We start from the raw sequence: 23,263 nt of genomic DNA, 5'->3' as shown, positions 1-23,263 counted from the left end.
ATGACAGTTTCAGCCGAATCAAATCAAGGCAGGAACTATAAACCAAGAAACTGTCGATAACTTCCTGAATGACAGCTACGAGACATCCGATTAGAAGTTGAGGGGCAGCGACTGTGAATAGGACTTGGGGCGAAGCTTCGAAGTATAGTTCAAGATAACCCATCATCGAATCGCTTTGTTCTGGTTTCGGCATAAACGGTATGGAAAAGCACGTAGAATCCACCTTGGCACTTCAAACGACCAACTGCAAGAGTGAAAGTAAAAATTGGTGATAAGGGGACGAAGACTCTAAACACATATCAGAGTACTCCTTAGAAGCTCCAGCCCTGCCGATCTTTCTTTGCATGCAACCTTGCATGTTGAAGCTGGACATCTTTCCGGCCATGGGCTTTGCTCGCCTTCCAAGAGACCATTTTGGATTGTCACAGGCTGACAGGATGTAAGGTGAATTCGTTTGTGTATGTTGATATCGAACGGCTTCATCTGCGAGCTTAATCTAATTCTGGATCGACTCCCTTCGAGAGGAATTAATCCAATAAGACTTAACGCCGATGGGGGAGACCTTTGACTTTTGGATCCCGCAATTTATAAGTCTTTCAGCGTTGCCTAGACTGAGACCAGAAAAGGTACCGATCGACGATTGCTCGCATGGCTTCCTCTATCTGAGCTGTGAAGAGCCAGTGTTGAACTGGTATTGTTGGAGACCATATAAGGTCTCTCGCTTCGAGCTCGAAGATCGAAGCCCCGTGCCCACGTAACGTGCGAAGTAACTCGTCATGAATATCAAACAAGTTGCGAGACGGCGAGACCTTGAGAGCTATTCCACTGCATCTCTGCCCAGAGAACTAGCTCTCTACAATTGAGAAAGGTTGGAAGCTGTCTTTAGTCTTAATAAACTAACTCAAAGAAGCTCTGGGCTCTGTCGAAACAGGTCCTAGGTTTTTGACTCTCAATACGGAAATGGCAACTAAGCCGGAAGTAATCTCACGCTATAGAGAAAATGCTGTGCTGTGCCTATTGGAAAGGACATGTCTTGGAGCTCAAGTTCTCTGACGTTTTGATGTACAATTCTAGATGCTCGCGCGGTAAACGGTTGAGGGCAGCAAGTTGCGTACGCTTCCGAGGAGCCACACGAATTCCGTAGGAATGTATAGGGCAGCACCGATCTCGAACGTCGTTTAGAAGGCGGGTAGTCGCTTCATCCAGCTCTGTAGTCAATATGAGAGACTGATTCAGAGGGACTGGTCGGAATTTCCTCGAGCTTTCCCGATCACTGATATAGCGTCTATAAGAGGCCGATACAGTTTGGGAACAGGTTGCGATGAGCTCGGATTGATACCCCCAACGGAGAAACCAGTGGTCTTGAAGCTGAAATACATCGTCAAGATGCAAAATCGCCTGTGAGGTGCGGTTCCTGACTGACCCTGCTTGCTTGCTTGATATGCTGGCTTTTGCACGTTCGAAGAGGCAGAGATGGTGTATGGCGTGCTTCAAGTTCGGGTAATAACAGTTCAGGACCACGAGGAGAAGTCATGGAGATCTTCTAACTGCAACGGATTTCGACCTGCCCAAGACATCCAATGTCCGCTTTCCGTGTGTCAAACCGGCGACTTTGGTGCTGTCAAGGGAAGAAACTCTCGTCACTGTGCAACAACAGTCCGTGATGAGATATAACTGAAGAGTAAATATTCAGAACGGCAGGTCATGATTTTTTTTGGTGTATGGTATCTGTACAGCGTACCGTGGAGCGTCGTATTGAGCTCCGTGTTATGGTTTCTCATCGCGGCGACGCCTCGCAGCGGCTCAATTGTGACACTTCACATTCTCATCCGTTACACAAGAAGACTTCACATTGCGTGCCGTTCGGAGTCGTTATCGCAACTCGAGTCGTCGAGGACCTGCGAGGGAATTGGGCAAACACAGGACGTGGTGGAGGAGAAGGAGGACCGTAACCTTAAGACGCAAGCGGTGTGGGGTTGACTTCGCGTCGCGTTGGGCCAACTTTCCAACATCAATTCACCCTCCTTATTCATGCTCACAGCCTCGATAGAACACGCACACTCGACACCATTGAACATTCTGCTGCGGAGGTTGAGGACAAGATAGACTGGGACTAGCTAGGGATGAAAATGGACGCTGGTGTCCAATGACTAGCAGTATGGCCAAGTGGGGAGTTTGAGGCAAGCTGGGAGGGAAGTCGACCCGTGAGCTGTAAGTCAGAACAACCCTAATGGAGAGTTTTATCTTGCACCTCTCGCTGACTCTCTCCGCGAATCTTCGAATGCCCGAAAGCGATTCGAATAGCAGAATCTCGAAACTCGACGACGAAGACCACAAGTTACGAGCGATTGGAACTGTCACTTTGGGATATTGATCAGGCATCACATCCCCACGAACATGGCTATCGACAGCAGGGATTGGACACTTTTCAAAATCGGGAAAAGCTATATGCAGACCAACCTGCGCGGGAATCTAGAAAAGCAATCTATTTTGGACAGTTTTACAAACATTGCTTGCTGGACGACCTCTCTCCAGCCCCAACGATGTCCTTTCGGCGATGATCAACTATTGTGATGACAGCAACTCCCGAAACGCCAACGTTTGGCTAAATGGCTCATGGTTTAGGTAGGAGGGTCCACCGACCGTTACATCAGTTCATGAGGCTTAGCACCACACACGGCTGGACAAGAATTTGAGAAATGTAGGCTGGATGGGTCGCACATCCCTCGCCTACCTCACATGCCTGTACAGCAGTGCTCTCCAAGGCCCGTGGTTGCGCAGCCTGATTCACAGTTCGGCCATTCAAGGACACGATTATCAAGGTTCTCTTGTGAACAAATTGTTGAGAGATCGGCTTGTGGAATGATGTACTTCACTGGCCGGCAGGTTGAGCCCTCCCAAAGGTCAATTGTCCACCGACGACATAGCCGTCGACTATGTTGCCACTCGTTGCGAACCTCTACAATTCGGATTCGACATACCAAATCTGGGATTGATCCTAACTACTGAGTCTCCATGCCCAGCAGGATTAGTTGTCTACCCCCACTTGATCGCAGCATCCTCGTGGCCTGCCCCACCCGGACCTTCCTCGTCGCAACGAGCATAGGCTCGAAAGCTGCCGGAGTGGTTTGGAAGATTGCTGACTTTAACTGATTCTCCAGGCTGAAGCTTGATCTTTTGTGCTTCAGGGGAATCAGGATCTGGGACTTCGAATGTTGCAAACTCCCCAATTGCTGTATCGATCTCGATCCAAATCCACAAGGCTCGGGCGTACGATTTATGGCGGTGAAGCGCATACCTCCACTGACTTCTGCTCTTGAGTTTTCTGACGGCGGTCTTCGTTTGCGTATTTGTGGACAGCAGTACCTTGATAGTTTCTGTGGCGGCCATGCGCCCAAGCTTGGTGAAGGAGTCTCTCTTGCTAAGGGTCGATCTGGCATTGAGCTCAAGTAAAGATGGAAGGGTTGGAGTGATAGAAATCGGGGTTTCCTCTGCTTGCGCTGGCACACCGAAGGCGGGTGCAACGAGTCCAAGGACGGCAGCACCAACTATCGCAGGTTGGAGCAAATTGTACTTGACCATGATTGCGGTTTGGATCAAGTGCTCAATTTGCAGCCATCGGCGAGAGTTTTTCCCGTAAGATCAGCGGAGAAATCCAACGAAGGTGAAGGCCGGAGACCAAAAGGATGAAAGAAAAGAAGGTTGATGTCTTGTGCGTGCCAGGTCTTTAAAGCATACATATCAGAAGTTCGGCAGCTCTATGTGACTGTCTTGGCCTGGCTTCGTCGATTCTTGGGAAATTGGGACGCCATTTATTACGGCCCCCAACTGATATGCTTGCATCTCATCAGCCCTTCTCGACGAATCCATCACCATCAAGCAGTTCAGAGGGAAAGCTCTCATCCACGGCCCTGGCTGTCGTTTGAATTGCTAAGGAAACCTAGAGAAGCTCGAAAGTTGAGAACGGACGGCTACGGGTTAACCATTCCCACAACAAGACTTGTGATCAATATGCTCCATCTACAAGGCATAAATATGCCCCTCGAGCGGGCTGCGAAGGTATTAACATCTTGGAATGGTCCTTGAGAAAGACCTTGAAGCATATTCAACCTCATCGCAAAATTGTTTGCCGCCTCGATGCTTGCTCCCAATACGGCTCGACGACTTCTTAGGCAGAGATGCCTCGAGTAAGACTAGCGGTCATCACCGTTGATGACGGCTGGTCCTTCACAATGTACGGATCCCCTGAAGCCAGGCCATTGAAACGACTCCTCTGGTTGATGACGGCGACCCTTTTCTCAATGGAAGTTCTCTCGTTGCAGCTATCAGAAGGGCCCATGGGGCCCGCAAATTGAGCTCAGTTCTAGATCTGACCTCATTAGGAACTAGCTTGCCAAACCGAGTGGTTGCAAGCCAGTCCATCGCCTAGTGGTTAGCCCTCCTACCATTCCCAAAGTTTCCGTGGCTAGGGCACGATTTAGGTTTGCAACCTAGACCACACATCAAAATTATCTTCTTCTCAGCCTTAAGAGGGAAGGCCATACCTGTGAAAGTCAAATTTTATTACTATTATGTACAATTTAGTCATTGAAAGGAGTGCAAGCAACGGGAAAAGCGTGGGATTCATCAGCGCGCCACCAAGCGACAGCATCCTTCATGAACAGCGACGATCTGCATTCTCCCTGTCTTTTGATTCTCCCCAGACCCCATGCCGCACCACCCTGCCACCCAATCGTGAATGGAAACTGCGGAGTCTCATCGCAACTTAGCGGATAGGAGTGAAGACAGCATGCACAGCCTTTGGAGCATAGCAGACGTCGACAACGCCCTGGTCACCGTATGGCCATGAGTATGCGGCAGGGCACAACTCAGCCAAGAAGCTGCTGGATTCCCGGCAAGCTTTGGGACCGAAGCGCTCAGCCCACTCGCCGACGCAGCAGTGCTTTTCCATTCTGGTCAGCTTGCAGTCAGACTCGCAACCAAAGACCTTGCCCTCCTTCCAGAGGTTGGTCTTGGGGCAAACCTTTTTAACGTCGTCAAGGGTAGCATTGATGCTGCGGTAGGCGCAGGCGCCCATGGTTTGGTTGAAGACTGTCACTTGGACGTTTGCGCTGTACCCATCGACTATCCTTTGTTAGCGTGAATGGGATGACAGAAGTGTGAAGTAAGTACCATTGCTCAGGTTGGTCCACAATTCTTCGACGTTTTCCTCACCAGGCTTGGTTTGGTACATCCACTCGAAGAGTGTATGCTTTGCTTCGCCAGCGCCGGCGCACTTCTCACACTTCTCGTCGCATCCAAACATGACCTGGACACGGCCGTTGTAGCTCTTCTTGCCGGGAGCGTCGAGGAAGTCCCCGCTAAGCTGAATTACTATTTCGATCTTCGGAAGGAGGACGAGAAGTGGTGGCTTACGAAAGAGCGCTGGTGTTTTGAGGAATATACAACATTCCGTTGGTGTCCTCCCGTCTGAAGCTGACACTTGAGCCTGCCTTCAGGTTACTGGCGCCAGCGATGATGCACATGCCTTCTCCCTTTCCCTTCTTGGGAGAAGGGTTGGAGATGATATAAGGCATGGCCACCTTGTTTGTCTCGGCGAACTTCATGATCTCGGTGAAGTTTGTGCCGTTGAAAGACTTGATGAAGGGTCCGCCCTTGGGGATGTCGATCGTCTCCTCGACGGGCTTGGTCTCTCCTTTGAGAGCGGTCTCTTGCCAATTGCCGGAATGCCTGATGGATTCAAGGTAGGCACCTTGAGCTTGAGCCTGGTCGGCGAAGGAAGCGATCGCAACTCCAGCCAAGGCTGCGGTTGCCTTGAATTGCATCGTGGCGGTGTTGGGTCCATCAACGAAACGAACACGAGTTCGAAGGCTCCCGAGGAGTCCCGAGGAGTGTTCAACGAGCAGCAGAACGATATTTTAAGAAGTAAAAGTTGAGAAAGAAAAGCTTGCCACAAGGGCCGCTTTATTTATCTTCCTTGCCTGAATTCAAACTAAGGCATCACCAGCTCACGATTGTTGCGAGTGACCTGTGGGTCCGTAATCATGAAACCATCGTCAGCCAGCAAGTCTCGAAAGACTCGACGGGATGATGCTGTTGATGGAAACGTTCAACATCTAGGGGACCTGGACCCACCGCAAGTGCGTCAGCGAGGTTGATTGGTTCTTTGTATCCCTTACCGCTAGTCTTAGGATCGATTTGAGGGCCCGTCCTCGGTTTTCAAGGGCTTAAGCAAGGACTGCGTCGATTTTGCGCACATCCCCGAACAGCTTAATTGACTCTCCGTGGAGACCTAATATCCAAGTGGGCCAATTGTTTGATATCTTCATCTTCAAGGATACTGAATTCACGCACTCAATTTCAGGGTAAAACACATGCTTCTGCAACTACCAAATCCTCCCAAAGTACTTTGGGAATTTGGTGTTCCCCTTTTCTTTTGGCGAACGTGACCGTCCCAATATTTCGAAATTTCAGCGCTTCCCGCAACAATCAATCCCTGGATTCAAAAGCGTGGAATCAATGACGAAAGGTTAGCGGGAAGTTTGAAGACTTCTTCGCGCATCGTGGCCTTGAGGTTGGTTAAGAGTTGAGGAACCAGCTTCAGCGCTTCCAGAAAATGTTCTCTACCACACCTCAAATCTAATGGCCAGTACCAGAAATGTTCTGGAGTTGGTAGGCGTGTAAGTGCTTGCGCTTGCGCGGCGTTTGGGCAGTTTTTGAGGGACGTTAACAGCGCTCAAGTTAAAACCATTTAGTCTTCGTTAAGAGACACGGTTGCTTCGTCATTTAACACACCTTAGCCCTAATTCTGGTACTCGGCCCACCTCAAATTTACTGCATTCGTATCAGGACCTGGTTTAATCTGAGCTTGAGGTACACCGATACACCCTCTTTGTATGTACCATCGCCTTTGCGAGTGGTGTGCTGTCTCTATCCACTGTCTACCGCTGCACTTTGACTTCTTCAACTGTCCCTGCCTCTCGCGCAGCACATCCCACTATTCTCAAGGTAGCTTAATGCCAAATTAATGGTCTATAAATATGAGCATTAGCTTGTTTTGGATGATTGCCATCTCAGAACCAACGCATTTCCTGATTCCCAATTAAACGACAAGTCACGTGCTCGGTGAAGTGCATGCCTAAGTGGTGACTAAATATCTTTTTGGGAATGAGTTCATTAGAACATGGAAATAGCGTCGGATCTGTGTAGATCATCTTGGGAATGTCAATGACTTCAAATTTCCGGTACGTCAGTACTCCGGCCTGTGGGGAAAGGACTCGCTGATGAGGAAAGCGAAGTCGTGTTGCCATTCCCGCATCGTGGTCCTTGATTCGATTATCTGAACTACCCTCTTGATAACGGCCAAAGCGTGTCGCAGTGCATTCAGGAGACGGGAGGCTTTGCGTGTATTCTGTCAGCATCGGCAACAGGATTTGTGCCGATAGCGGCATCGTGCGCAGCCTGAAGCTTCGCCAGCGCCATTAGGCCGAAGATGCAAGACTACTCACGAAATCAGCATTGTTGGAGCATCGTCATCTGCCAAGGAAAAAACAATAAGTTGTTGGAATGCCACTTTGACCAAAGATCCTAACCACGTGACCCTCGTGCTGGCATCGTCTTCTGGCTATTCTTTGACTTTGACTACAGCCTGGACCTTGAACTCAGCTAGACTTGTGTCGTACCATGGCCTCTGTGAGGCTATGGTAACACCAATAGCGACTACAATACAGTGAAACCTCGCTACAAGGATACTCAATATAAAAATATCCTCGACATAAGGATACTACCTTAGGACCCCACTAGAAATTAGCCCTGAGCTAAGGATATCCTTACTATCCCTTCGTCGCGGTGAGACATTGCCACGCTAGCGGCCGCACATAAATATCCCTAATTCGGATGATGTTCCTGCTGAATTAGGGATATTCATATGCGGCCGCTAGCGTGGCAATGTCTCACCGGACGAAGGGATAAGGACTATCCTTATGATTTTTTATCCCAACCTTGATTTGTTGGTGTTTTGTCCTTATATTTTCAAATCCTGGTGACATTTCTATTTTTGTGTATTTGCACGTGATTCTCGATTTTAGGATACCTCGCATTATCCTTGGTATTTGGGGACAATTTCGGTATCCTTATATCGAGGTTTCATTGTACAGAACGATCATGAGACCGTATTCACCTCCATGGGCAGAAAACGACCAAGTTAAAATGCCGGCTATCTCCGTGTCATGGCTTTTGTCAATTCCGGACGCCCTCAGGAGCGAGATGAATGATACGACCCGTAATCGTCACGTATTTCAACCAGTTCTAACAGCTGGAATGCGCCACGCAGTCATGGATCCAAGGAACAGGGTTGCCGCCAAAGGTTGGTGTCTGACGTTGGGTCCTCATCTGTGAATATTACAAAATCTTAATCATAATACCTACAAGCATTCTGAAAAGTGCATTTTGTTCGCAGCACGCGACTCTGTCCTTTGTACTAGAATTTTTAAAACATTAAATATGTTGGTGGTGGAATAAAGTTGAAGTACTGTGCTGTTCCAAATTAACCATGTTTGCGGTTGTGGGTGAAGTGGAAGACTTGACTCACCGCTCGGGTGCGTCGAGGCGTGACACAGCAAAAGCAAAACTGACTCGTGCCCCACACTAAACGCCCTGCTAGCGTGTTGTTGAATAGTTTGCTGTGAGTGGACCGGATTATTTGTGGCGACGGCGCTCAGACTTGTGGGTGATACGAGAATAGTACGGAGGACCCGGCCAAAAGTCTTGCAACTGCCAGGGTCTAACGCCACGTTCGCTTAAATGGCAGGGTGGTTGCGTAGCAACCAGAAGACGCTGTAACTTCAGGCTCTCATAGGCCTTCCAGCTACTAACGATAGCGCACAGGCCCTATAAATATCGCTAAAACCGTGCTCCCTTCAGGCCACCAAGCCCCTAAACTTCGTTGCTCTGCCAGGCCTATGTGGCGTCAGAGGCGGCCGCGCCCATCCCTGCCAGTTGCAAGACTTTTGGCCGGGTCCTCCGTACAATGAAGCATCCCTCCCTTAAGACCCCAGAATGTGCACTTGTCCTGCTGCACAAGGAGACAAGTAAGGGGTTACACCAACAACTTCGAAGGTTCCACCATAGAATTTGTGATTTGGGGACCCTTGTTTGACTTCCAATTTCCTCCCTTGACGTCGTGGCGTCAGGCATCCCGTCATTCTTATTTTCCGCCAAGTTGCGCACAACTTCCTCAGAGGCCTTTTCGCAAGGTAGTAAAGTAAAGCGCCTTTATTCCGTTCCCCCAGTTTCATCTCCTTTTCCAATCGAAAGTCTAAATCTGACTGTTTCTAATGTCAATTTCGTCGCGAATGACTAGCCCAACCACGTTTGCTCACCTTGGCCACCTTTGCCGACTTGTTTTTCTTCTTCGAAAGAGCTGCCGGGTTCGTGGGGGCATGAATTGCGTATACGTACCAACGTTTTGCGTTCCAGTATCGGTAACCCGTAAACTTGGGGTCTTGAGGCATGGTTTTCAGTGAATTTGCGTGTCGAGTGGTACAGAACTTGGTAGTTTGTTCATGCAATCTTCTGCTCCACGTCCAGTGTCAAATGTATCTTCGGCCTCTTGTCAAGTTTCAGTTTCCACGGTCGTTATCAGATGAGCTCTAGCCCTTCTTTCGAAATTACGAATAAGCAGGCAGACAATCGAAAGATGCCTGCGGCCGGGACCCTTGTCTTTACCAAGCAAGGTATTCATATGGACCACTTTGTTCCAATGTTGGACCAATAATCAGACTCTTCCTCGACACCTTCTTTGCTTGTTCCATATCTCATGACAGTGAGCAGAAGGTGTCTTCCCTCTTGGAAATGAGGGTGGCGGAAAGCGTGCTTGTGTAGATAAGTACTTGAAGCAGGCCAGAAACACTCAGTCGGACTGTGCTGTTGATCTACGATACCCAAAGACCCATCCATTGGACCCTTAACGTGGACGAAGCGGCACTATGGCTAACCACGAGCGGGAGCAGGACAGTCAGTTCACCTTGAGGAGGCCCTCTCTCAAGGATCAGGTTGATGCACGTGTGCCCAATGACGCAGTTGACGCGTGGTCTGGTTTCAAATTGTTCTCGCAGATGGTAAGCCTGTCCCGTCTCTTTGCCTTGTCATTATATTCTGCATACTGACTCCTGTAGCCGCCGTACAGGGGAAAGCGTTATGTTTATATTTGGCACTGTGTAAGTTGTACCCATCGCACCCTACACGTTAATTAAGAGCCTAACACGCCAATAAGTGTTCCTGTGGGAAAGCATCAATTGGAATCATGGTTGAGGTGTGCCCAGATTGTGGTGCATCAAGATGCCCATATTGCAGGACAGAGAAGGTTAGGGTTCAATAATGGCACTGCACGCGTCGGTCAATGCAAGTCGTGGACGATGGAAATACACGCGGCGATCTTCGTGAGCCTGACAAAACAGCGAATCTGTGGATGAGATTCGGAGAGTGTGGTACCCTCATGTTGGCTTTCACTTTTCTTTCCAGGGAGGATGGTCGAGGACCACACATAGTTTTGTCAAGTCAGTGCCTGTCCATTTCTGTGGCTATCCAGCATGATGTTCTGATGAGTTTGAAACGCAAGGTTCTTGAGTCCCAAATAAAGGCTAAAGCTTTGGTGTGCGGCTTAATGGGAAGCTGTTGCGACAGGTACTCCAGATTAGCTCCTTGTTCCTGTCGAGTCCATCTTTGCCAATCTGCCACCCACCGAGCTTCGCCAGGGCGCAGAATACTAGAGATCCGGATTGTTCAAAGAAATCCGCGCAAGTTTTTATGCGAGGAAGCATACGGAGAACATCGATTCGACGCCTCGGCGAGTTCTGGGTCTGCCCCTCGACGAGAAAAGAGTCAATTTGGCCTTGGGGGATTAAAATGTTAGACAAATATTGGTGGATGAGTGGCATGCACAGAGAAATTGGTCAGGATTGTTCTGGATTCGAGGAGTGGTCTGGCTGATCATCTCTTGAAAGATGACCGAATATAGGTTTAGCTCTGACTCGCCTTCGAGAAAGGTGTTAAATATGCGTTGTGTTACAATGCCCAACAGAAACCATAGTGTTCTGGTGTTGAATGGACTTGTTTTTCCAAAAGTTCAACACGACTGCAACTTGATATTTGTTAATTATTCTCGACCTCCATCACACATTTTATCTTCATCTTAGTTGTAGGACAAGGAAAGGTGCCTTCGTCCATATTCGATTATTTCGAACTTCAGTTCAAACTTTCTGACCGCAGCCTGGCCTGAAAATGTATCCCAGGGTCATGGATTTGATGCGATTACCGCTTGAGGAGTGCGTGATAATGATCGCCTTCCATGGAAGTGATTTGAGGGCTGCTAAAACGTGTAAGTTTCTTGTCTAGTCTGATGTATCTTATCTTAATAACCTTTAGCACAGAAGAAACAAGAAGGGTATATATTCGGAACACAACTGAGGACCTCGATACAGATATGGATGGCATTCGTCAGGAGGTAGATTTGTTTCCTCGATGAACCCGAAGTTGACCCCAATCAGGGGCTTTTGCAGCTTTCAGAAGTCTTAACTTCGGTTACTACGAACATAATACTGTTTTTTTATTAATTAAAACGGATAGTTTTCTGAACTACGGTGAATTCGGGACTGACTAAGGCCTATTGATATAATGTGGCATGTCACGTGATCAGACACAGGTTCATTGATTGTTGGAAATTGGTGCCTAAGGCTACCAGTGGCGATTCAGCTGTGCAGGCATGGCCAAGGTTCAGCTGGTTTGACTGTTCAGCCAAACAAGGGTTTATAGCTAAGCATGGGTTCTTGGTGGTAATAGGGGCTATTTGGACGTGTATAAGTATAGGCCTTAGATCACTGCAAAATGGATAGTCGTCCTCTTCGTAGGAGAAATAAGCGGCCGAAATTGGCCCCTGCGCCAACACCAAAACCTCAACTTCCTGCCCTCTTTTTGAGACAACACAAGTCAATTAAAGGTGCAAAAGACGTATATAGGACTTGCGAGATCTGGTATGGCCGTAAGAAGTCGTAGAGAGAAAAGAAGTTAATTTGGTGTCTAGTAAATACTGATTTTCTGGTCTCCGCTGAATTTGTCAAAATCGGCCATTTTTTTCTCCTCCCGCTAGGTCTGAGAAGCATTGCACGTGACTTTTGCTTTGAATTCTCAACATTGATCATGGAATGTTGGGGTGCGGTACCGGAGAGAATTCGTCAACAATTGGTTGTGGTATGATGATTAATGAAAATATCTTCATTCAGTCGGGCTCTTGACTTCTTTCTGACCAAAAATCGATCTATCTCATGAAAACCAGTTCCCCAAGGGTACACAGTCCAGGTCACTGTTGTGCGCCATCCAGCTCAACATCAACGTTTCACAAAGGGCTCATGTGCCCACCGTTTCATCGCGAGTCCAATTGTCTCACTTTCAGGGTAACCAAAATGACTTTGAGCTAACTTCTTCATTAGGGCAGGGTTTCAATTCTTATCGAGAGTCAAATCTCGGCCGGACCACGCGAGACCTCAAGTTCAGGCTTTTCATATTGCATTGACGCTCATCTCGCTTTCGTTCCTGGAGCTGACGAGACGAACGGTATCGGCACGGAAATGATGCTCAAACTGCGAATTGCCTTGCCGCCCACGAGTCACGACGTAGTAAGTTGCAGGAAGCCGAGAGTTATTTATTGTACGGAAGATGTCTAAGTCAGGCGACGCCTAGAATACATCTTTTTCCGAACTCACTTTTTCTCTCGGCAACACGCAGCAGGGTGGCACGCGTCAACGGGAAACATTCCACATTGGCCATTGAGAATCAGACTATCATGAACATGGCGTGATGATAGCGCGCGTCTGGAAATTGATGATCTGAGACATCATCCCTGTGCACATCCAATTTCTTGGCAGTGGACGATCAAGGGACTAAGTTCAACAACCCACTAGTTGACTGGAACTCATACAAGCTGGAAGATATTTACGACAACACAATCGTTCAGACTTTACGTTTTTCAAGTGACCGTTCCATCCCAGAGAGATTTTTATCGTCTTTTCAAGAGTCACTGTCTTTTCGGGTTCCCGCAGCCTCTCACCTCATAAAATAAAGTTCAACTTCACAACAAGGCTAACTGCTCGAAAGCGGCCAAACCCATGCCACAAGAAGCGCCGATGCGAGTAATTGAACAGGCCGTATGGGAGACCTTGCCGCTGATATTTAAAGCGGAGCAGTTTGAAGAGAGAAGAGGCTGGTATTTTTGGGAAATGAGATGATAAGAATGATTCCAGGGTTTTGTATAAAGATTCTAACAGGAGCACAAAAAAGGAGATTCAGAAGAGTATATTCGGTACCCGAAGCCTCACTCGAGAACATTTCGGTATTTTTGCAGAAAGCTGCCCAATGTGTATCCGGAACGAGGACCGGAGCGGCTCGCTCATCTCATTAAACTCTCCTTACTTGAGGGCCCTGGCTGTGAGGTGTCCATTGCGTCCTTTTCTACTGGCTGAGGATGTGTCGACCGCCTCATTTTTTGATGTGCTTGAACCTGGTCAGGCTGGTATCAAAGCTGCAAATCGGCCCAACGGCGAGGCTGAGCCAGCAGGGTCCCCCTTCGAACCTTTCTCTCAATGGGTAAGCCCTCCTCAAATTTCCCTAGTTCACCAATAATTTGCGTGCTAAAAATTCCTACAGCCACCAGGGAGAGGAAGGAGATACGTCTATATTTGGCATTGTGTGAGTTGTTCAGCTTCGACTTCTCCAGCCCTGGTTGAGCCTCCATGTCAGCCTAACACGCCCAAATAGTGCGCCTGTGGGAAGGCCGGAATTGGGATCATGACCGAATCATGTCCAGATTGTGGGGCATCAAGGTGCCCTTTCTGTAGGACAGAGAAAGTGAGGGTTCAATCAACAATGAGACCAGAATCGCTAGGCGTGGACAAAGACGTGGACAACGAAAACACGCTCACAACAGTCTCGAGTATCACAGAAAAGGGGGCTCATAGAGAACAAGCTCGGCAAGAAGTGGTTGATAGCTGGCCACACTGTTGCTTACATTGGAGAGATGCAGGCTGAGCGTTGGCTCAGGTCGGAAGAGGTGTCATTCTTTGGTCAGTCTTTAATTCCCTGTCCATCTCTGTGGTTACCCAACATGAATTACTGACTTGTCATCAGTTCACTGTCATCTTCCTCCCGTCTCTCCCAAGCTTGGTTCTAAGTTGTCCCCAAAACGACTTCAATTCCCAAAGCCTAAGCGACAACTTCAACGATCGGGATTCAAGTACTCACAATGCCACTCGAATTCTCTGCCTCGCTCTTCCCGCTCTCACCGTCTCTACTTTTAAAACTCGGTAAGGTTGTCTGGTATTAAATAAATAGGTTGCTCTCCATGTCGGTATGTAATTTCCGACCCCCCCCGGAGGCGCGCGCGCGCTCGCACTCTTTGGATGTCTCGCGAGTTGAGAGATATGCAAATCCATCTCTTTTTGGATATTTCTATGGCTTAAATGCGCTTGCTAAGCAATGATTTGAGGTTGCCTAGGCCCAGAGAGGAAACCCCAGGCGTGTAAAGGTAGAAGGGAAAGCTACCAACGGGAAGCGTTGCCCATTCCAGTGTTTTGACAATGCGTGGTACGAATGCTTCTTCACACATCATGAACTTACCGGCAAGGACGACATCCCCGCTGTTGATGCTAAAAAGAGCTGGGGTTGCATCGACGACGAGCTGACAATCTTCCTGGATGTATCCGACGACTTGGGATCTCCATGCGAAGCTGATGAAGTTAAGGAGTACTGTGAAGGTTGCACAAGCCTCGAAGAACTTCAAACGGGTATTGGAGAAGCCGGAACACGGCCAGCCGCCTGGATCGATGACCGAAATAGCCCAAGTTTGGCAGGCAAAGGGAACGTGCGGATGTGTGGAAAATTGACTACAACTGGCTTACTGAGACACTTGAAGCAATCGGTATGGCTCACTTCAGTTGTACTAACAACGAAAGACTGCTGACACGGTAACAGCGATATAAACTCGAGAATAAGCCCGATGCAGAACGGCGTCTCGTGTTAGATTTATTCGTTCCCAATTTCCATGTACAAAAAACTAATAGAATGTAGTTACATCGAAAACTTAACCCCGGAGATGATCCTCGCCATAGCAGCCACGACCCCATATCTTCAGGTCCCAGCAGTTCGAGATGCTATCTGCAAACATGTATCTTTTCGTCCCTCGATCCAAGTCCATGTTCCGGTAAGAGAGTCTTTTCTCATTTGAGTCAGAATAGGTGGGGTAGCTGCAGTTGCTGACCGTATTCACTAGTCGGATGCAAAGGCTACCTTTCAAATGGAATTTCACATTCCGTTCTTCGCGTTGCGAAAAGCCCCAAAATCTGATAACCATCTTCTTTCGGACCGTGGGAAACGCCTGCGAAACTGGGAAGACGTGACCTTTCCGACACGAAACAAGGCAGGACCAGAATGCCAAGATAATTATCGTCTACACAAGGCACAGGTTTCTTGCGTTATTCATGGATCTGATGAGTGGCAGTGGACCGCTTGGGCTTTTGAGGACACTGAGTATGAGATGGAGGAAGGCGATACCACGGATAAGGACGCTGCAGTTTACGATAATGAAGTTGTATTCGTAGAAGATCCAATTGCATATGGTCTCGACGCAAACAAGCCCATTTGGAGACCACGGGAGTACTTCATAAAGGCTTTAGAGATCAGAATAAAGAAGGTGAGGGAAGAGTGGGATGAATTGGTCTATATGCTACAGCTCGACAGAAATGAAAACGTACGTTGTTTCATTTTTAAAGTTGAATAATCTCGTACTTTCAAATTGCCGTGCTGATGTCTCGATCAGAAACAATTGCAGTCATTCACTTCGTCTAAAACTCTTCGAAACTCGTCTGGACGGACTGGAGATATGAACGCTTCTTTCCAGTGGACTCGTCAGAGGATGGTCTTGGTGACTGAACTCCTCGGCGTACTTTTTGGCATCATCCACGAATGGGATACGTTCCTCTCTCAAGACGGGGATTGGGGATACTTCTCTGATCTCGACAGATTTCCAAGCAACTCACCCGAATTTCGTGCAGCAGGACAATCGCTGCGAAGCATTAAGCGAGCTTTCAGGAGACTGGAAAATAACCGGCAGAAGCTTCTTTCACTCAAAGAAACGTTATCGAGTGATCTCAGCACGGTAAGAGGAACTCTGGCTTTCGTGCCATTCTGCCCTGGTAGAGAAACTCACTGACTGAATATTCAGCTGAAACTTTTATTGTCTCTTGAGGGAAACGCGGCCACAGAAACCTCTGCATTCATGTCAAAGTTCACAATTTGGGTGCGCACAGAAGATCCCTTGCCATCGAACAGTCTATACTAACTCAAGTCAAAATTCTAGGTATTGTGTCCGTATTCCTTATCCGTAGGCATGTTCTCAATGCAACCATCCGTGATTCCTTTTGAGCTCACCTTTCGGTGGTTCGTAATCACAATGATAATTATGGTGTCTGCAATATTCGTAATCCAATGGCTTATGAAGAGATGGACTTTGTGTCATGGTCAATTTCTCTTGACGAAGTTGAAGAAGGTGTTAGAACAACACCATGCAGAAGTAAGTGGGGGTGTGGAACCTGCATGTGGGTCTGATGCCGTTTAGATACTCATCTGAACAGGGGTAGAACAGATCTAGATCGTGGTGTCGCAATAGAGCAAGAAAATTTTGGGACGGGGGTCTCTTCGAGCAGGGGAAATGTCTCACCAGTATAATACTTTAACTGCGATTTCACATTGTACTTTATACAAGGAGAAAACCTCCGTGAACAAAACTTCGGGACACAACTGCACGATGCCACGATCGCGACAGGATAGTGGGGTCCTCGTAACTTTTTACCCCGCACTCGGGAAACCCCCGCCCCCACGCCCCCCCCCCCAAAACCAAACTGTAGTGGGGTCATGTTTGCCGATCGAACGCGAAAGAAACTGTAGTCAATCTTTCATTTTCAAGTTCCTCGCAAAAATCTAACAATAGCCATAGTAGTTTCCAGCTACTATCCCCACTTAGGAGCTGAATGACACTGGAATCGGTCAATATCAACGCTCTTCATCAGTTGGAAATCAAATACAGCATCCGATAACCTATAAAGGACGTTCCCATTATCCCGGAGAGCATTAACACATTTTCGTGACTTCGTCATCTTCAGTTTCCTGCGATGATTACGGAAGCACTATTGGTTAGGGAGGTAGGAGCGCCGTTCCGCTACCAAGAAATCAATGTCGATGACAATATTCGAGACGATGAAGTTCTCGTGGAGATGAAGGCTACAGGCGTTTGTCATACGGACTTGAATTTCTCCAAAGAGAAAACAATTCCTGGATTATTCCCAGCTGTCTTCGGTCACGAAGGTGGGATATCGAGAACATTCTCCGTTTATCATCGGTAGCTAACGATCCCAGGCGCCGGAATCATTGTCAACATAGGTCCAAAAGTCAACAACACCGCTCGTGGAGATCATGTCATCCTCACCTATTCCTGCTGCGGTGAATGCAAGTATTGCCTCAAGAAAGAAACGTCATATTGCTACGACTTTGAAAGGGACAACTTTGGATTTCGAAGGCATGATGGGTCGAAATCTTTCTCAACGAAAGATGGGACCGTAGCCTCGCACTTCTTTGGACAGAGCAGCTTCTCCAAGTATGCTGTCGTAAAGGCAAGGAGTGTAGTCAAAGTTGGGAAAGACATTTCTCTAGATTCCCTTGCCCCGCTTGGATGTGGGATTATGACTGGCGCTGGAGGTAAGTCAACTTGAATCTGCTGAGTTCATCCATAGTAATAAATGTACAGCTATGCTCAACGTTGTTAAACCAATCTCAGACTCCATCGTCTGCATTGTTGGAGTTGGTGCAGTCGGTTTAGCTGCGTTGATGGCACTGAAACTGCTACCATCACCACCCACAAAGATCATTGCGGTTGATGTTGTTCCCGAACGCCTCGAACTAGCTAAGAAATATGGAGCTACAGATTTTATCAATTCTCGACAAGTCGATAATCTCAAAACTGCGTTGATGAGTGTCTCGGATGAGAAGGGGATTGATGGAACTATTGATACGACTGGACGAGCGGAAGTTGTCAAAACCCTTCTGGAAGCGACGGCGAAGAGGGGGATCGTTGTTCAAGTTGGAGTTGGAGTGGCAAGTGCATTTCTATCATTATGAGAATGAAAAGTTTTATTAGGTCTCGCTAACGTGAGCTCAAGTAGTTGACTGCGGAGGCACCAGTTTGTATTTTTCATCACGTGAATGCTGGAAGACAATATGTGGGGTGTGCGATGGGCAGTTGCTACCCTCAAGAATTCATTCCTATGCTGGTGGAAGCATGGCGTGGAGGAAAGTTCCCCTTCACGGATCTGATTGTGAAGTATCCAGCTGAGGATATGAACACTGCTGTAAAGAATGTGCTGAGCGGGAAGGTCATCAAAGCTGTGCTGGTTTGGAGGTGAAGAACGAACCACTTGTGCTCTGAACTATCATTTCCACGACCGTCCAATGAAAAGGATTTTGAGTAGTGCAAATCACCGCAAACTCAACTCCGTACTCCTTGTCAAAAACCTTGTGGCGCAATGAAATTGGAAAGAAAGAAGGGCGTTGCTCGTCACGCGCTTTTCTTACCGTTCGCATTAAGAAGGGTTGCTGATGGCAGTAACCAACACGGGTTAAGTACCGCCTACAGCCGCTAGTAGTTTGCTAACTTCACCAACGTATAGTAATAGGGGCAGCGATGAGCTAGTAGTTCATCCCTAGGGTATTTCTTTAATTAGACGGGCGTCTACTAGGGGGAGGGAGGAGGTGTGGAACCCAGAGGAATAGCCAATTTGTGATGTAGTGTGGACGTAGATGAGTGGAGATCAAGCGCCAGTAGCTCAAGCAGCCCTCCAGATGGAATTAACCTCAGCGGGATAGCTCCTGAGTATATGTCAAGATGTTCCAGTTGCCGAACTTCAACCGTGGCGGTGCTTCGCAGCCTTCGCTAAAGCCAGTCCTGCAGTCGAGAAAGAAGAGTATCCTATGGGAACACTTCCAGACTTCCAGAAAGCACAATAAGAGGCTTTATTATCAGATCTATCCTCCGATGAGTACGGTGGAAGGAACTATTCCTCTCTTTGACCTTCTGCAAATGATAGAAGTGTGTATTTATTTGCCTACCCCGGTTCATCTCAGAGTTTCGTTTTCTCTTCCTAACTAATTTTTCCAGACACTTGCAGAGAAGATTAGCAATTGGCTCGACTCACCAATCTCACCTCAATCGAAGCGCGGGATGGACAATTTCCGGCTTTCGATGGTACGGATCAAGCGTACCTCATGTTCTGGTGCGCGTGCACACGCGGCACATGATCGGGACGACATCAAAGCTGCACTTCTACCTAATACCGAGGTTGAGACATGGCCTCCTATCAATTCGTTGTCACAGAGGGTAAGCATATTCATCTTCTACTCCCTTCGGGTTTCGTGTTCTAAGACTTTGGTAGCCTCCGGGAAGAGGGAAGAGATATGTCTATATCTGGCACTGTGTGAGTTGTCCAGCTTCACATGAACCAGTTCTTAAGACTCAAGCAAGGCTAACACGCACTCCAGTGTGCCTGCGGAGAGACTGGGATTGGGATTATGACAGAATCGTGTCCAGGTTGTGGGGATCCACGGTGCGCTTACTGTCGTACGGAGAAGGTCCGGGTCCAATGAATATGGGACTGAAATAAGACCGAAATGGCGAGGATCAGAAGTAGACGTGGGTTCTGGAGTTTTCTAGAATGAGAGGCTCATAGACGAGAATTTTTTCAAGACATCTCCAATAGTTCATCACCAACATCCGGTCCGTGATTACCCACAAGGTACTGATCTCCTGACCTTCGTCAATGTATTATTTATCTTTGAGACCCTCTCATCACCTGTTCAAAACTGGGTTTGAAAGACTTGCAAGATTTCTCCGATTGCTAACCCTTGCACTTCAATATATATATTTGAATGTGTCGTGGCTGGGAGGTTTCGAACTTTTCACTCTTTCGAGCATGTGTAAACGTGCTTTCCAGGAGAGTTGGCTTGGTAATCTCTTGCACAAGAGCAGAGAATTTCAACAGCTCGAACTGGGCAAGACGAAGCTACTAAGTTGAAGCATCACCCACTTCACTGGCTTGAAGGTGTGTAGTCCGAGTCCCTCTTCGCTTATCTCCTTCGCTCTAAGAATGGGGTAAGAAAGGGGCTAGATCCGGTCACGTGCTGCGAGCTAAACCCCGAAATTCGAAGAGCGCGTCTCGGACATCAAGCAACGACTCTTCTCAGTGCAACAATGATGACTACCACGCCCTCTGGCGAAGAAATACGACCGCCGCTGAAGGCATTATGCTTCAAATATTTGATCTTCAGTGGTGCAAAGAAGGTAAGGAAGCGGCTGGTGCAACAATGACATGTAGCTCTGTGAAAACGTCGGAAAGACGTTGCTTGAAGTCGATCTGAAGACTGCCTGTCAGAATCAAATGTATGTATTCTATATAATGAGTTGCCGATCTCTCAACGAAGCTTCTGACATTATGCAGGCAATTAAGTCGCAAATTGACTCTTGTCGCAATTACCATTCAACGCCGAACCAGTCTGCCAGTCATCAAGAATATCCAACAACCAGCTGCATAAGGCCGTCTGACCTTCCGGATCCTACAATAATTCGAAGCTCTGTATAGCTTTTCGGATGGTGTGGGCGAATACTTATTCCGTTGCTCGACTCCAAGCGCCAACGTTGCGATCCTCCACAGCGAGCTGGAATACAAAGATTTCCACCTGCGGCCTATTTTGGCGTCATACAAGAATGAGAGCCGCAATACGGAGCGGGCTCACCGACTGGGACGGCACATCTTTGTCCTGCTATTGCTGTGCCACCTTGTTCGAAATTGTTCTCGTTGGCTATTCGACCAGCGAAAGGTCGGAGCAGAGATGATTTCGGAGCTTGAAGGTTGCGGGAGCGTATAAATCTCATGTCATGTTGGAGACGGAGAAACTGGGCCCCAGGTGGTTCTGAGGTTGTCAGACCTCTATGAGCCCTACGGGACCCACTGCGACGTTTCAACACTTGGAATGTCAACGCCAGGAGCCACACCGAACAATTGGAGCATTATACCAAAGGAAAGATCAACTCTAGTGTTCATGAGATTTTGCTCAGCCACTTTTTGCGTGCATTTGTATAATCAATCATGTTCGTATATCTAGCCAGCTTGATGTTGCTGACATGTACAGCACACCGCCCTAGCGCTGTCAACAGTGTTCACCGGCTTTGTTGAAATTCGAAATGGAATCGGCCACCTTTTTGCTTGGGCTTCGTTGACAAGAATTCGAGGTATCTTTTCCTATTCTAGGAGTAGAATCGGGTCATAACGGACGGGTGTTGAGATCTGGGTCGTATCTGCAGCACCTGGTGCCATTGTCACCCGATCGCCGATGTCCCTGCTGCATCAGCCGGCTGCCGACACACGCTATCGGGGCCATACCTTTCCCCTCCGCCCACAAGTTTTCTATTGGATCTCCAGGTTGTTTGCCTCAAGCGATGCACTTCTGACCCCAGATTCAGGCGCAAAGGCCCGAAAATAAACTTGCAGTGCTGGCTGCACGTCACTGCGCCATTTGAAAGCCGATAGGACGGTTTCTTGTGTGGAAGGTTACTCAAACGACCACAATCTGTTTCACAGTGAGGCTTTCGACGATTTTGTAATGGCACCAGTCTCAAAAAGTGCTGGCAAACGTTACATTGTGAAAGAAGCTCGAAACTTTGCCTTCGTGTTAATCTCAAAGCCGGTTGATTCGAATACGAGATTTTTCTTCACGTCATGACGATCCATACCTCGCATACTCCCATCGCGGCCTCCCTCACATGTTCCTGCCATTCTCAAGCCAAGTATAAAGTAGGATGACCGTTCCTTCAGTTCATCGTCAGCTCGCCTTCATAACACCTGCATCCTATCCACCCTCCAAGTTCGTCGTTGTATCAATTCCTAGAACTCTGCTCCATCACCTATTGCAAAATTCTAGCAATTCCTAGGACATTCCTCCATCAATCCTAGAAGGTCCACCATGCAAGCATCCATCCTATCACTCGTCCTTGTCCTCGGGGCTTCTCAAGTCGTTGCGCAATACACGAACCAATCAGCTCCCTTCAACCTCATCCTCTGTTCTTCTAATGCGACCCTGAATGGCGCTCTGCTGGGCGCGTGTCATGAAGGTGCTGCAATCGAGGGCCTCTGTCCCAGCATTGGCGGAAATGCATCCGCTTCGTACAATCAGTTCACCTTCAACTACACATCGAAGCAAACGCCCGATCCTGTTTTCGGGATCACTGGTCTGCTGGTACGTGCCCCTCTCCACTCAATCTTCCTCGAGTTTTGGTACATTGGAGAGGATTTCCTCTCCCACCGAACGACCCACAAGATGTGGAACATCCATTCTTCTGATTGTTCTACAAACCGCCCTATATTTATTCCGATTTTCTCTCGATCCTGAAGATTCCCGAGCTGACTTCGCCACAGACTTGGGAGCTCCGCGGTGGCAATTTCAACCTCTCGTCGCCTATGAGCATCAGCACCAGTCTCACTAGCAATGTCGCGGTCCCGCTCTTCACGCCTGGGTCTCAATTTACCTCGATTGGGTTCGACAATGACAACATGCTTTTCATCCCACAATATTACGATGACACCGTAGTGCCACCAAAGTGAGGAACAACCGCCAAGTGAAAGACATTTGCTTAACAACTTTCTAGGTTCGGTTCTAAGCCACTGCAAAGGTGGTACGCTTGCACGACCCAGGATACATATCTTTATACGACTTTAGCGTGGGTAATTGGAACCCAATCGCCAGAGAACCCCTCATGTAAGATCAAACTGCAATACCTGTTTTCCCAGAGTCCAAGTTCAATTTGATTCATTTTGCTTGGCTTCAACTCGAGATTCAATGCGCAACTCGAGACGGAGCAATCTCCCATGCTCTCGAATGGTAGACTGACAGAAGAATACTGACTTCATGTTCCTTCCAGGCCAGAAAGTTGAGGTGAAGAGAGTCTTTGTCTGACCAAGGATCCCCAAAATCACGTGGAGGATATATTACACTGTCATAACTGTGCATGCGATAATCCTAATGAGATCACAAATGTCCTATCTTTTGCGAACGTGATTTCTAATCTATCTTCGCAACCTCCGGTGACAAGATCAATTACAATTTTCTTCAAGTG

At 47.9% G+C, this 23,263-nt stretch overlaps 8 protein-coding genes across 8 annotated transcripts; 7 read left to right on the top strand and 1 right to left on the bottom strand.

The window, feature by feature from the left end:
* Nucleotides 1-3,023: 3,023 nt before the first annotated feature.
* Nucleotides 3,024-3,934, top strand: K444DRAFT_231909 (uncharacterized protein). Its single transcript, XM_024871232.1, has 2 exons — nt 3,024-3,664; nt 3,724-3,934. The coding sequence occupies exon 1, from the start codon at nt 3,389-3,391 to the stop codon at nt 3,638-3,640; it is 252 nt and encodes an 83-aa protein (XP_024728337.1). The 5' UTR covers nt 3,024-3,388; the 3' UTR covers nt 3,641-3,664; nt 3,724-3,934.
* A 530-nt stretch (nt 3,935-4,464) lies between these two features.
* K444DRAFT_620540 (uncharacterized protein) lies at nt 4,465-5,111 on the bottom strand. The gene has a single exon (XM_024881729.1). The coding sequence runs from the start codon at nt 5,075-5,077 to the stop codon at nt 4,766-4,768; it is 312 nt and encodes a 103-aa protein (XP_024728336.1). The 5' UTR covers nt 5,078-5,111; the 3' UTR covers nt 4,465-4,765.
* A 5,068-nt stretch (nt 5,112-10,179) lies between these two features.
* Nucleotides 10,180-11,113, top strand: K444DRAFT_231886 (uncharacterized protein). Its single transcript, XM_024871231.1, has 2 exons — nt 10,180-10,217; nt 10,274-11,113. Exon 2 carries the CDS (start codon nt 10,400-10,402, stop codon nt 10,910-10,912), a length of 513 nt encoding a protein of 170 aa, XP_024728335.1. The 5' UTR covers nt 10,180-10,217; nt 10,274-10,399; the 3' UTR covers nt 10,913-11,113.
* Nucleotides 11,114-13,017: 1,904 nt separating this feature from the next.
* Nucleotides 13,018-14,268, top strand: K444DRAFT_231806 (uncharacterized protein). Its single transcript, XM_024871229.1, has 4 exons — nt 13,018-13,638; nt 13,699-13,740; nt 13,810-14,114; nt 14,179-14,268. The coding sequence occupies exons 1-3, from the start codon at nt 13,408-13,410 to the stop codon at nt 14,077-14,079; spliced, it is 543 nt and encodes a 180-aa protein (XP_024728334.1). The 5' UTR covers nt 13,018-13,407; the 3' UTR covers nt 14,080-14,114; nt 14,179-14,268.
* Nucleotides 14,269-16,837, top strand: K444DRAFT_231807 (uncharacterized protein). Its single transcript, XM_024871230.1, has 8 exons — nt 14,269-14,398; nt 14,546-14,968; nt 15,022-15,065; nt 15,118-15,250; nt 15,320-15,796; nt 15,866-16,204; nt 16,271-16,345; nt 16,406-16,837. The coding sequence occupies exons 1-8, from the start codon at nt 14,393-14,395 to the stop codon at nt 16,661-16,663; spliced, it is 1,755 nt and encodes a 584-aa protein (XP_024728333.1). The 5' UTR covers nt 14,269-14,392; the 3' UTR covers nt 16,664-16,837.
* A 379-nt stretch (nt 16,838-17,216) lies between these two features.
* On the top strand, nt 17,217-18,571 carry K444DRAFT_601756 (aryl-alcohol dehydrogenase-like protein; the record flags this gene model as incomplete). Its single annotated transcript, XM_024878698.1, has 4 exons — nt 17,217-17,409; nt 17,461-17,799; nt 17,849-18,192; nt 18,264-18,571. 4 exons carry the CDS (start codon nt 17,217-17,219, stop codon nt 18,501-18,503), a joined length of 1,116 nt encoding a protein of 371 aa, XP_024728332.1. The 3' UTR covers nt 18,504-18,571.
* Nucleotides 18,572-18,982: 411 nt separating this feature from the next.
* K444DRAFT_636727 (uncharacterized protein) lies at nt 18,983-20,685 on the top strand (the record flags this gene model as incomplete). The annotated part of the gene is made up of 6 exons (XM_024884038.1): nt 18,983-19,186; nt 19,256-19,571; nt 19,636-19,700; nt 20,204-20,434; nt 20,469-20,533; nt 20,592-20,685. The coding sequence occupies 6 exons, from the start codon at nt 18,983-18,985 to the stop codon at nt 20,683-20,685; spliced, it is 975 nt and encodes a 324-aa protein (XP_024728331.1).
* A 1,428-nt stretch (nt 20,686-22,113) lies between these two features.
* K444DRAFT_647578 (uncharacterized protein) lies at nt 22,114-23,103 on the top strand (the record flags this gene model as incomplete). Its single annotated transcript, XM_024885361.1, has 4 exons — nt 22,114-22,386; nt 22,566-22,747; nt 22,796-22,905; nt 23,069-23,103. 4 exons carry the CDS (start codon nt 22,114-22,116, stop codon nt 23,101-23,103), a joined length of 600 nt encoding a protein of 199 aa, XP_024728330.1.
* Nucleotides 23,104-23,263: the final 160 nt, after the last annotated feature.

This window comes from Hyaloscypha bicolor, assembly GCF_002865645.1.
Source record: "Hyaloscypha bicolor E unplaced genomic scaffold K444scaffold_182, whole genome shotgun sequence".
NCBI lineage: Eukaryota > Fungi > Ascomycota > Leotiomycetes > Helotiales > Hyaloscyphaceae > Hyaloscypha > Hyaloscypha bicolor.
The sequence above is the reverse complement of the archived record's forward strand: the minus strand, read 5'-3'. Positions and strand labels throughout refer to the sequence as shown.

What these genes read in the sequence shown, in the direction of transcription:
- K444DRAFT_620540 (XM_024881729.1), bottom strand. Translation starts at nt 5,077, where the DNA reads ATGGGCGCCTGCGCCTACCGCAGCATCAATGCTACCCTTGACGACGTT.
- K444DRAFT_231886 (XM_024871231.1), top strand. Translation starts at nt 10,400, where the DNA reads ATGCAAGTCGTGGACGATGGAAATACACGCGGCGATCTTCGTGAGCCT.
- K444DRAFT_231909 (XM_024871232.1), top strand. Translation starts at nt 3,389, where the DNA reads ATGCGCCCAAGCTTGGTGAAGGAGTCTCTCTTGCTAAGGGTCGATCTG.
- K444DRAFT_231806 (XM_024871229.1), top strand. Translation starts at nt 13,408, where the DNA reads ATGTGTATCCGGAACGAGGACCGGAGCGGCTCGCTCATCTCATTAAAC. An exon ending in TCGAACCTTTCTCTCAATGG is followed by an intron (nt 13,639 to 13,698) that starts GTAAGCCCTCCT and finishes AAATTCCTACAG; the next exon opens with CCACCAGGGAGAGGAAGGAG. An exon ending in ACGTCTATATTTGGCATTGT is followed by an intron (nt 13,741 to 13,809) that starts GTGAGTTGTTCA and finishes ACGCCCAAATAG; the next exon opens with TGCGCCTGTGGGAAGGCCGG.
- K444DRAFT_231807 (XM_024871230.1), top strand. An exon ending in AGCTCGACAGAAATGAAAAC is followed by an intron (nt 15,797 to 15,865) that starts GTACGTTGTTTC and finishes TGTCTCGATCAG; the next exon opens with AAACAATTGCAGTCATTCAC. An exon ending in TGTCAAAGTTCACAATTTGG is followed by an intron (nt 16,346 to 16,405) that starts GTGCGCACAGAA and finishes TCAAAATTCTAG; the next exon opens with GTATTGTGTCCGTATTCCTT.